Genomic DNA, 11557 nt, shown 5'->3' with positions numbered 1-11557 from the left:
GTATCTTCTGAGAGATGAGTAAGGTACGTACACTGCAGACTAGCAGTCAATCAAAGGACCAATTCTCCTCAGAATTCCAACACCTTAACACAGTATGATCTTGTACTTATTATTATTTCTTACCAAATTTGTACAATCAAATTCGATTTACCAATGTTTTGAATCTTTTGATCCAGATAATTTCCAGTCCTTTAACCAGTATCCGAAGTCCACTAGTCCATCTAATCTGAATTCGTCCCCGTGTAGGCCAACTGGGTATTAAACGCTAACTACAGGCAGTTTTTAGTTTAATATTACTCCACTATTTACTGGTGCAAAACTATTGAAGGCATGAAAATGAAAATAGTCTGACCCAAAAGCAATAAGACAAACAGCAATGCTGCAGCAAAACTGGAAAACACACTGGCTAGTGGAAATGTTTAGGTGAAAAATGATGACATAATTATTTCCAGTGACATGAATCTCCTGTATGGTATGTCAATAACATCGTCAACTTGTAATACCTTACCGTCCAAAAGAAATTGGAAATTCCTTTCTGGGCTCGATTCACTTGTTGAAAAATACAAAATCAAAACATATGCATAAATAAGCATAATGCATGTGCGTGTGTGTTTGTTCATTTAACAGTAGGATATATATATATATATATATATATATAACGGAGCTACCACGCAAGAAAGGATTTTTCATACGCACCATTTCTTTTTAACTCGTACCTCCAGTCTCAAAATATTTCTTATTTTCTTCGCTTTAATATTGTTTGAACTATAGAAGGAAGTCTTGAATAGTTAGAACTTAGATGTATTATCCGCATATATGATCAGGCATAACTTGGGGCAAGTAAATGAAGTGGTACATCTTTTGGCTAAGGAAGCTTCCAGGCAGCTAGAGTAGTGTATTTTGCAACTCCTATCTTTTTGTTAAATCTACGGGAAGAAGGGATGTTTTGTGTTAAACATATATCAGCTAATACATGTATTATGTTATCTTTGTAATCTCCCTCACGGCACTTTTCTGAAATACAACACAATTCAGACTTCTGTCCGGGTAACTTTATGAAAACTTTATATGTATCATGAATTGGTAACAAGCCACTATAGAACCATTCATATAAAATTCTAAGTAATATTTAATTTGTATTCATCGAGAGTAACAACAACAACCACCCAGTGGAATCCCACGAATGGAGTATAGGGAGGGTAATGTGTACGCAAACTTTGAAAGTATAAATAATTTTATACTATGAGTGTATTTTAACTTGTGGTAACGGATTAATTACATGCTTTCAGAAGTGAAGTTAAACTCAAAATTCGAAGAGCAACGGTAAGCTCCTGCAATTGAGAATTTATAGGCCTGTTTCTACAACCCTACTGGGTACTGAAGTAAACACCACAAATGAGGAGAATGGTTGCTTCTGATTCTTTTCTTTCAGAAGAGAACAATTAGGAGTTGAAGATACAACCAAGGGGCAAAGAGGGCCTCTACAAAGAAAGGGAAGATGCTTAACACATTCCAAGCAAGTCAAATTCTGTAAGGAGCTAGGATTTTTCATTAAGGGAATAGAAAATAAAAAAAGTAAGCACACATCTATCAATGGAGTATAATTTTTCAGTGAAGGCCAGGGTGTCCCTCAGATAAGTGCACACTTTTATTCACTTAATTATATGTTCAATAAAAGCAAACATTGCAAATCCCAAAGAAACAAATTCAAGCAACATGAGCTCCCGCAAAGGAGCTAGTTCCAATGTTCGGGACATCCTTCTTCATCTCCTTCCTCCTTAAGTTGCTCTTGTTCGGACAAGAACCCGAATTCAGAATTTCGAACATGCATGAAGTCCAAAGTCAAATTTCCCGCAGCATCATTGGCACGTCCCCAACCATTCGACTTGAGGACTACATGTTCGCGGTTATGATCAGTTGAACTTCGATTTTTTAGTTGGATGCTCAGATTCTCCATCGGATAATGCTGGTGCCTATGCCAATCTTTGTCAATGATAAGCTGTTGATCTAGACGTGTTGCTCTACTTTCAGCAATCAGCTCATTAATAGTGGCACTACATCTTGCTGGGAGATTGCCCTTTGATATCCATGAATCATTCTTGGGTGACAGAAGAGAGTGAGCACGTCCTTCATTTACTGCTAAGTTCCGATAATTACCTGCTATGGGATTTGTTTTGTTGAGACGTACAAAGTAAGCTAGAGTTAAAGTAAAAGATAGTGCAGTCTTCTCCAGGGAGCAAGCTAAGGTCATATCTTGCTTGAGAAGTGATATCCATTTAGCGAGAGTACCAGTTATATAAAGAAGAAATTAATTTCTATGCACTCAAACTGTAAAACTAATTTGCATAATCACATCACTTATTAGGTAATAGAAAAGTCATTACTTAGTAATTGATAATCTAGTAAAAATGGCAACTTGCTACCACGGTTTAATATTCATTGATAGTAAAAAAAAAAAAGTAAAATTATTTACATAGTTAGTGTTTACTCCCTCCCTTCATTTTTACTTGGCACGTTTTGACTTTTCACACCCCTTAAGAAATAATAAATGAAGTGCATAATTTATCATGATATCCATATTAATTGATGCATATATTTTATTGGATTTGAGAAAAGGATTTGAAATGAGTAATAAATAATGTGGGTATAACAGGAAAAATAAATTGTCTTATCTTGATATGCGTAAAGTGACAAGTAAAAATAAAAATCTATTTTTAGTATACATGTCAAGTAAAAGTGAACGTAGAGAGCATATAACTTAAATCTTTTAAAGAATACATCAGGCAAAGGAACAATCATGCATGATTGAATTCAATGAGACAGAATTTTTAGTTTATGGGTTTTGAACCGTAATTGTTTTTACTTATTGGATTCTAAATAAATTATTTATACATATTATATAATTTTTTAATATAAATATATAGTTTGAATTAAAACTAATCGAATCCGTAGCTATAACAGTGGCTGCGCCTCCTGCAAACAGCGTCACACAATGTTTGCATGTGACGCAGGGGCGGATATAGCATAAATGTACAAATTTACGTGTAAAAATCCTCTTAAACCAACAAATTGTAGAGATCCGCCTTTTGTGATGAATTGCAGCTCAAGATGGCTCTTTATGTAAGAATAGTCTAAGCCACCAAAAATAAAATAAATTTGGAAGAAGAGCTGTTAAACGAGAAAATATATTAATCGAGATGGTAAGTCTGAAAAAATTAACAAACGACAAAAGATATCACACAGTAATTTTGGAGTTTTTAAAATTTTTGAAAAATTTCGAAAAACAATATTTGTGAAATTTAAATTTTTACGGCTGATTCCGGAAAAAGTTAAAAAAATTCAAAAAGATACTTTATCTTCACAAGTTTCCAACTTCCTATATATTCTGCATGCTTGCTCCAGCCAAAATTAACTGTTTGTTTATCAACTGACTCATTCTTTTAATTTCAAACTTGAAATATGAAATTTGAAAAGTAGATTTTAGGAGTTTTAAATAGATTTGAAAAATAAATTTAAATTTTTATTCACAAAATTTCAATTGTGTTTTCACGTCCAAATAACGTATCAACTTTTAAATATTCTTTTTCAACTTAACTTAAATGGGGGAATCAAACACTCGTTCAGACATAGATTGGCTATTTTTTTTCAAAGAATAAAATTAAAAACATTGTTTGTTCATTAAATTTGATCAGTTTTTTTTTAAAAAAAATTGAATTCCCAAAAACTTGTTTAGAATAGTATCTGGGTGAAACTTTTTCTTGCACTCACAAAACTTTAAATTCTTTTCAAATTAAATGCACTTCCAAACACAACTTCAACTTTCAAATATTATTTTTCAACACAATTTCAAAAAAATAAATTCAAGTTTCAACCAAATCTATGTCCAAACACTAGCATAGTAATCCAGTTGGTTGGCTACCTAAACTTTCACTTTATTGGTGAGGATTTTATTCTCTACCTTGCAATCCCCTCCCGCATTTTCTCTTCCCCTATACCCTATATATAATTTTTTTTTAAAACTAACTTCAAATGTTATTTTTTTTAAAAAAAATTCAACCAATTCATGTCCAAACGCTATAAGCAAATAAATATATATTCTGTTTACTGCTTAAACTTTTAGATAAAATTGTTACACACACAAAAAATAAAAAAAATAAAAAAGGTCTGCTTCCACTTCTCTTTTCCTCTGTTATTGGGTAAACGAGGGAGGGGTGAAAAAGGATAGGAAGTGTTACCTTGAGAGGGGTTTCTGGTGTTAGTGTAATGATCTTGAGAGCTTTTTCTTCTTCTCTCATTATGTCCTGCTAATCTCCTCCTGCAACTCCTCTTTGACTCATCAAACTCACTCACTAAATGAAACCTTCATTTATAATTAATTCCAAAAAACAATAATCATCAGCAGAAAACATTACTTCCGGATCTACTATGGGTAGACATGATACATGTATACATGGGCTAATTAAGACAAATACAAAGATTATGAGATGTTGGTGTAACTGCTATATCCTATCAACATGAGTACCGGATAGTTTTACCTCAGGGAAATTAAATGTGAATAAAATATTGAAGAAGTTGGGAAAATTCTTATAAGTAACCCATTTTAAAAGTCAAAGAAGTAAAAACAAAGAAGCTCTTAATCTCAAATTTAAGTATCATTGTATTTTAGTACTTGACACATTTTCCAAGTTAGTAATATTGCTTTTTATGGATGGTTTTTTTTTTTTATTTTTTAAAACTAGTATCCTGAGTAGGAGTATTATATCTTAGAGATAATTGTTGAGGGGGCTACACCTGACCTCGAAGATACAATTAACAGATTGGTATGGCTCAATCTGTCAAATAGAGCAAAAAAGAAGCTATATTAGGGGAGAGAGTTCCCCTACATTAATATTCTAGACCTCTTATCAGTACATCAAAAAATAATAATTAACTGACGTAGAAGTTAGCTTTATCATATTTGTGTCTTATACTGGGAATAGCTGGGTTTTGTTAACTGGAAAAGTACTCCTATAGCCTCTTTAAAAAGAGCTTTCTATGGATGATTTCATAATGCGAAAATTCATTTATACTATCAATATGCAATTACTTTGTGTGTTTAATTACTATTGCACCGACAATATAAAAATATTGATACATTATCAGGTCTCTAAATGATAACTTCTCAGATATAACTGTCCATAAAAATGGGATTAATAACCTAGGAAATCGTGTTTGTTGCCTGGTATAACAATTAAAATACATTGATCGGGCACTTTAATATTTTGGCGTTGAGAGTCTATATAAGTTAAATAATGCGTAGTAACTTAGTAATAACAAGTTAATTAAACATATGATATTTTATATTGATGGTATATTAATGTATACTTGTAACTTAAAATCATGAAATAATGCAGACCTGCTACACTGCTGACAGAAGCGTTGTTCAAGGCCAAGAACCACAACTTTAGGAGCCTTAGCATGCATTGCACACACTTTATGTCGTCTGTGATAAGCCTTGGCATTCACCAGTGCCACCTGGCATCCCTCCACCTGACACCTCGGCACCACCGCTTCCGCCGCCCCATCACCACCAGGGAAATGGTGTTTCTTTCTCTTGTTCATAACAAACCCCACCACCTCTCCACCGCCGTGAGGCCGCGCCTCATAATTTTCAATACAATGCCTTTTCCCCAAGTTAAGGTTCAAACACATCAAATTATGGTCCTTTTCTCTTTGGATAAAGTATTCCCTACTTTTATTCACTCCTCTTGCTATTAATTCGGAACCATTGAGCGGACACGTGTAGGTAATTGGATCTTGGTTAAATATGTTGCTACTGTTGTTATAATTCCACTGAATCAACTGCGACTGGGAGGAAGTACTAGTAGTAGTACCAAGTTGCCAGAAGTCCCATGCATGAGTAGAATTACTATTTTGTTCCCCATTTCCACCATTGTTGCTGCTGCAGCTTTCAATACTATTGCTGAAAAAGTTCCAACCCCCATTTTCCATTGCTTATTTTGTGTTTTTTTTTTCTTCTGGAAGTAGATTAGAGGTACAGTATTATTGACCGGGAAAGGCAAGTAGTACTTTTGTGAATGTAATGGATTGGATAGTTTGCGGAAGTGGTAAAGGGCTTATATTTACTGCTGAATTCAAAATTTAATGCATTTGTACTTTATTTTGTTCCATTTTAGATGACATTTTTCTCTACACCTTTATAATTAAAAACTAGTACTTAGATTATAACTTTTTGTTTTATCTTAGACTACATATTCTCTTAGTGATAAAATTTTCCCACATTCTTAAGACCAGACAGTCTCCTTATATGCTAAGAGTTTTTTAAAAATAAAAATTGTTTACAAGAAAATAACTTCATATAAAAGTAAAGAGAAAGTATTTATTAAAAGTTTAAAGAATTTTATATATATATATATATATATATATATATATATATATATAAATTTATTATACTCAATTGAACCTATAATCATCTATTAAAATTAGTGAACTCAATTGAACCTATAATCATCTATCAATATCACCGATGGCGCAAGGGGCTAAAGGATTCATCGGAATCCCTTTCGCTTAAATTACATCTATGTATATAAGGTTGAATTTCTTTATATACATATATGTTAAATGGTAAATTCCCTTGACTTTTTCACATGCTTTTTTTATCTTTTTGAACCTATTTGATGAAAACCCTACGTTCACCATGTGGATTAATGCCGAAAGCAAGAGATACATCAGATGTGTGTCTTCTTAAAAAGAAGAAAGTAAGGATATGGCATTCAAAGTCGGAAAAAGATTATTGAAGTGGGGTAGGGGTGGAGACTAGTGGACTGTTGTGGATGATGAATTATATTTTTGTTTACCTGTAAAACGGTACAGTTGAATTTATACGTGGTTTCTAGACAAGTGAACTAATTTGATCTTGAAATAATGCAATAATTAAAAATTTGTACAATACTTAGCCTTAAAATATAGATGAAACGGCGGAGATGACAGTTCCAGGAACAAGGTTTCCGGGCACAGCAATGATGAGATCAAAAAGCAAAAAGGTAAGATTGTATTAAGCTTTGTATAGAATGTTGTAAGTTTAGCGAGAAAATCTATATCCTTTACAATGATAACTGGCCTCATTATTAATAGATGTGTCTAGAGAATGAGGTCCTAGGATCGTGCCCTCCTTTAATGTCAATTATGAGGGTCATTGATGAAGATGTAACGGTGAACATAAATGTCAAATTCTCTGTAACTGGGCTGCAGAATATTTCTTATTAAATGCTACAGGGGCGCAGAGCATTTAATACACATTTATGAATGTTATCTCTTCCGGTGGCAAGTGAAATAGCTGCGTTTGGTCTTCGGCAATCCTCGTCTTGGGTTCCTGTCTTTCCTTTAGATGACACGTGTCATATCATATTTCACCTTATACAAATAGTCCCCCTGCTTTTCGGTGACATAAATTTGTGTTACCGGGAAGTTGGTAGAAATATTCTTTTGGCGGAAATTACTATAACTCCCTCTGAAGGCTTATGACGGTTGATTAGACGCACGTCTCTCCGCATTTAATGCCCCAAATACGCGTCATCCCACGATTCAGCACAACTTTTGCATGTTGACTATCGAGGTAATCATGGCCATGAATTTAGCCGCCAAAATTTTACTTATACACATCATTCATTTCCTTTGCACTTCATAATTTCTCGAGCTTCTGATTTGCATCTTTGTTCTCCATCCTTTCTCTAATTCTCTTCAAACAAAAACTTTTTCCTTCTTCTTATTTAATGGATTCTTCCTCCAAGCGTGCCGGTTCTTCAAAGAACAAGAACAAAGCTGAGGACTCTACTCATCCAACGGTAGGTTCCATCATCCCAAGAAGACTCAGTACCACAAAGGACTTTGAAAAGAAATTTTCTACTGCTAACCCTCATACATGGGCTGTTAGTAGGTATCCTTCTTCCATTTGTCCTTCCAGTATTCCTGCTATGAAGGAAAATTGCCGCTGCCATGAGTTGGATATCATTGTTCATGATCTATCGGAGTGAGTGACCCTTCCCAAGGAAGGTTTTACATACTTTTACATATATCCCTTTACTTTGGGTGTATTTTCTTTGAGTTGAGAGCTTTATTTCGTGATTGCGGAGTTTTGCCTTCGCTACCAGGTGTTTGGCACAAGTAAGTCCTTCAGTGTGTAGGACGGTCGCTTGCCTTCGACGATTGTGCTAGGAGCCTCGAGAAGAGCTAACATTAGCTCGTATGATGAATCTCAACTCCCTCAAAATTTTCCGGGGGGGTATGATAAACCTCTGCAAACGTGGTCACCATGCTCTGTTGACTAGCATGGATGATGATAACGACCGTGGGTGGATGGAACGATTCATTACAGTTGCCACTAATAATATCATTCCGACAACGGCTTCATCCTTTCAGGCCGCTTGGAACCGCACTCGTAAGATCTTTATTTAATATATTTTCTTTCACTAAATATTCTTCTATGGTTGTATCGACTCTTCACCCTTCGCATGTTTCAGCAACTTGATGGATCCCACCGGTGGTGAAAGGCTTAGACCGATGAGTTCAGAAGATCTTGGTCGTCACAACACCCGAAACTCGTTTGTGGAAAGAAATGGCCCTTAAATACGGGTGGAAGGCCAAAAATATGATAATTTTAACTTACCTTGCTTCTTTGTTTTTGTATATGGAGAACTTGGTTGAACCCTTCTGACTTTTTCACGAAATTAGGTCTACCTGTGGACTCTATTGTTGTCCCTGAGGAGGACATCTTGGTTGATCCTGCTGATGTAGCGAGGCTTCTTCAGGAGGCACTTACTCGAACAGGTATCTCCGGGCCTATTTCAGGCGCAAACATTTCTTTACGGAATCCCCGGTCGGAGGATAAACAACCGAAGAGAAGACGTTCCTCCTCAGTCGGGGAAAAGAATATGAGGGCAAAGACTGATGTCCCCGAGTCATCTGCGGTGGTGATAGTAATCGGTCCTCCTTCCGGGCCGGTCATAGACACCGTGATGATTGATGATGATAAAGAAGCTAGTGATGAGGGAGATTCTCTACATAGAAGACAAAGATCCTCATAATCTCAACAAGATGCTCGATCTGTTGAGAGAGTTGCACCATCGAGGACAGTGCCTCGACACTTTGAGGAGAGTTTGATTTGGTAGATAATGTCAACTCCCATTTTCGGGCACCAATTTCTATGCCCGGTACTGCGGGGCTCAGTATCGGGTCCTTGTCGTCTTTGGTTGGAGAGCATCCAACTGCTAGCACTGCATTTGATGCAGCTGCTTCTCACTCCTCAACTCCATCAGCTTCATCTCCATCTTCACCAATACCAGCAATTGCTACATCACTTCCATTTTCATCCACTCTTCCACCAGCAATTGCTATATGACCTCAATCGGCCGCACCTGCCCATGAAGAAGGTGTTACTCTTCCACAGTCCCTAGTTCATGGGAATTTGGGGTAAACTTATGCTACCCCTTCTTAAGATCCACAAAGGAGAAGGAACGTTACTCTTTCGATCTCTACAGGATGCAACTTGTTATCATGGCCGGTGGATCTTGCTAATTATCTGAAGCCTTTGGCTTTAGAGAAAGACTGGCAAAAGATTCAGGGACTCTCGGGAGAGTGTTTTTTGAACAACGCCATGCACAATGCCGCAGCGGTACGTTCCTTTCTTCTTTTATTTCTTCTTCTATTTTTGGGTGTAAGCATATCCTGAACTTTACCCTTCTTACATTTGTAGGCCAACTTTCTTGCTTACGAGGGCCTTCAGAGGTTGATTCGTGAAAAGGAAAAGATAACCTCCGCACGGGATCAATTTTTGACAGAGCAGGAGCAACATATAGCTCGCCTTTCGGAACTGGAAGCTAAAGCTGCTGAGGTTGTTGTATTAGAAGATTGTTTGCGGCAAAGTGAACATGAAATGGTAACCCTTAGCCAAGAAATTAGTCTGTTGAGGGTTAGAATTGACGATGCTAGGGCTAAATGGGTTGAAGTCCACAACGATGTTCTTGCTGCAACCGATCATGAGGCTACCTCAGCTGAAAGAGTGATAAACTTAGAGGCAGCCTTGAACTCCAAAATTGAAGAGCTTAATGTTGTGGGGGAGAAACACGCCCAGCTAGAAGAGAAGTACAGGAAAACTATCGATCATAATAGGCTCTTTAGTTCAATTGTCCGCGACCTTGATGTCAACCTCAAATCTACTAGGTCTGCCCGAGAAAACCTTTCTGCCGAGGTAACCTAACTCAAAGAATAACTCAAGCACCGAGAGGCTTCCCTCATTGTTGAAAAAACTTACGCCATGTACAGCATAAGGAGAAAAACCTTGGAAGTGGCCAGAGCTGGTGTCATTGATTTTGATGCCAAAATTGCTAAGGCATGCGAGCTTGAGTTAGCTGCTAAAAATGGACTCCCATCGAGGTCTGATGTACCTGGCCCTTCTGGTTCTGGTTCTGGTTCTGAGTTTTCGGGAACTGAAAAGGAATCGGAGGGAGACGATGCTGAAGATCAGACTGGGGAAAACGTCGAGCCATCGGTGGACCCACCTACTTCTCCTGGGGATGCGGACATTTTTCTTCCTCTTGGTTCTGGAGACACTGCAGTTTAGCTTTTCTTTTCTTTTCCCTATTTTGTACTTTTACCGTTTTGGCACGTTCTGGTAGATAAAGACATATTTTTTCTCAAGTATTGCTTGAGTCTTACTTTGGTTTGAATATCCATGCAAGTCTTTAACATTTGCATTTGCTTAAGAATTATGCGCACGTTTTTCTGTTCGCGCTTTACTATGTGTAGTCTCGAATGCATTTTCCTCGAAGCACTTTGGTTCCAAGCATTATCCCTTTTACATGAGGGTTTCTATAAGTATTTGTGCAAGTTTACTTTTTGCATCCTTTCGTGTACGCCTTCGGGTGCATTCTTCCTCGAAGGCATTTTGATTCCGGGCACAAATTCTTCCGAAACCAACCTTTTAACGTGAGGGTTTTCATAAGAGAGGGGCCTCTTATGTTTATGATGCTCTTGAAGAGGACGTCTCATATTTATTACGGCACTAACATTTGAAGTATTTGTTTAACTTTCAAATGACAAAGTTAATTCATTGTTCAAACAAGAAACAAGATAAAAACAAAAGGATTTCATTTCATATAATTCCTTCTATTTTCAAAAGTACACAAGCATTGATTATGCTAAGAAATTGCCATTACTTGTGGCTAGCATTTATTATACTTAAAAGAAATTGCCATTACTTGTGGCTATCTTGTATAACTTGTTTCTACGGGGCTGGCTGTGCAGTCCCCGGTCTTGTTTCCCGGTTGACATAGCAGTCATTGTTGTCGTATCCTCATATCATCCCCTCCCCCCACAGTGTTTGAATGCGAAGGATGTGAATTGGAACACTGGAAGTCTTATGTCTTCAAAGATTCCACCAATGAATTGCTAGATAATCCTTAACTCGGTAACATACATTACTTCCCCTTAGGAATCCATGCTATAGAGCAAAAGAATATCTAGCAATCCTCAAGTGGTTTGTGTTCGTGAATAGTCGGGT

General features: G+C 36.7%; 1 protein-coding gene across 4 annotated transcripts; it reads right to left on the bottom strand.

Annotated features, from left to right (window-relative positions):
* Positions 1–1526: 1526 nt before the first annotated feature.
* Positions 1527–6106, bottom strand: LOC104116444 (squamosa promoter-binding-like protein 7). Of its 4 annotated transcripts, none has more exons than XM_070182221.1 (3): positions 5396–6106; positions 4236–4315; positions 1527–2160 (listed from the first exon to the last, which is right to left on the bottom strand). In XM_070182221.1, the coding sequence occupies exons 1-3, from the start codon at positions 5989–5991 to the stop codon at positions 1736–1738; spliced, it is 1101 nt and encodes a 366-aa protein (XP_070038322.1). In that variant the 5' UTR covers positions 5992–6106; the 3' UTR covers positions 1527–1735. The 4 variants fall into 4 exon arrangements, with proteins under 4 accessions (XP_070038322.1, XP_070038323.1, XP_009625590.1 ...); XM_070182222.1 differs by having other exon boundaries at positions 1527–2157; XM_009627295.4 differs by having other exon boundaries at positions 4236–4360; positions 5396–6104.
* Between the last annotated feature and the right edge of the window lie 5451 nt (positions 6107–11557).

Source organism: Nicotiana tomentosiformis, chromosome 8, assembly GCF_000390325.3.
Source record: "Nicotiana tomentosiformis chromosome 8, ASM39032v3, whole genome shotgun sequence".
NCBI classification, from domain to species: Eukaryota; Viridiplantae; Streptophyta; class Magnoliopsida; order Solanales; family Solanaceae; genus Nicotiana; species Nicotiana tomentosiformis.
This window is presented reverse-complemented; position numbering and strand designations above follow the sequence as displayed.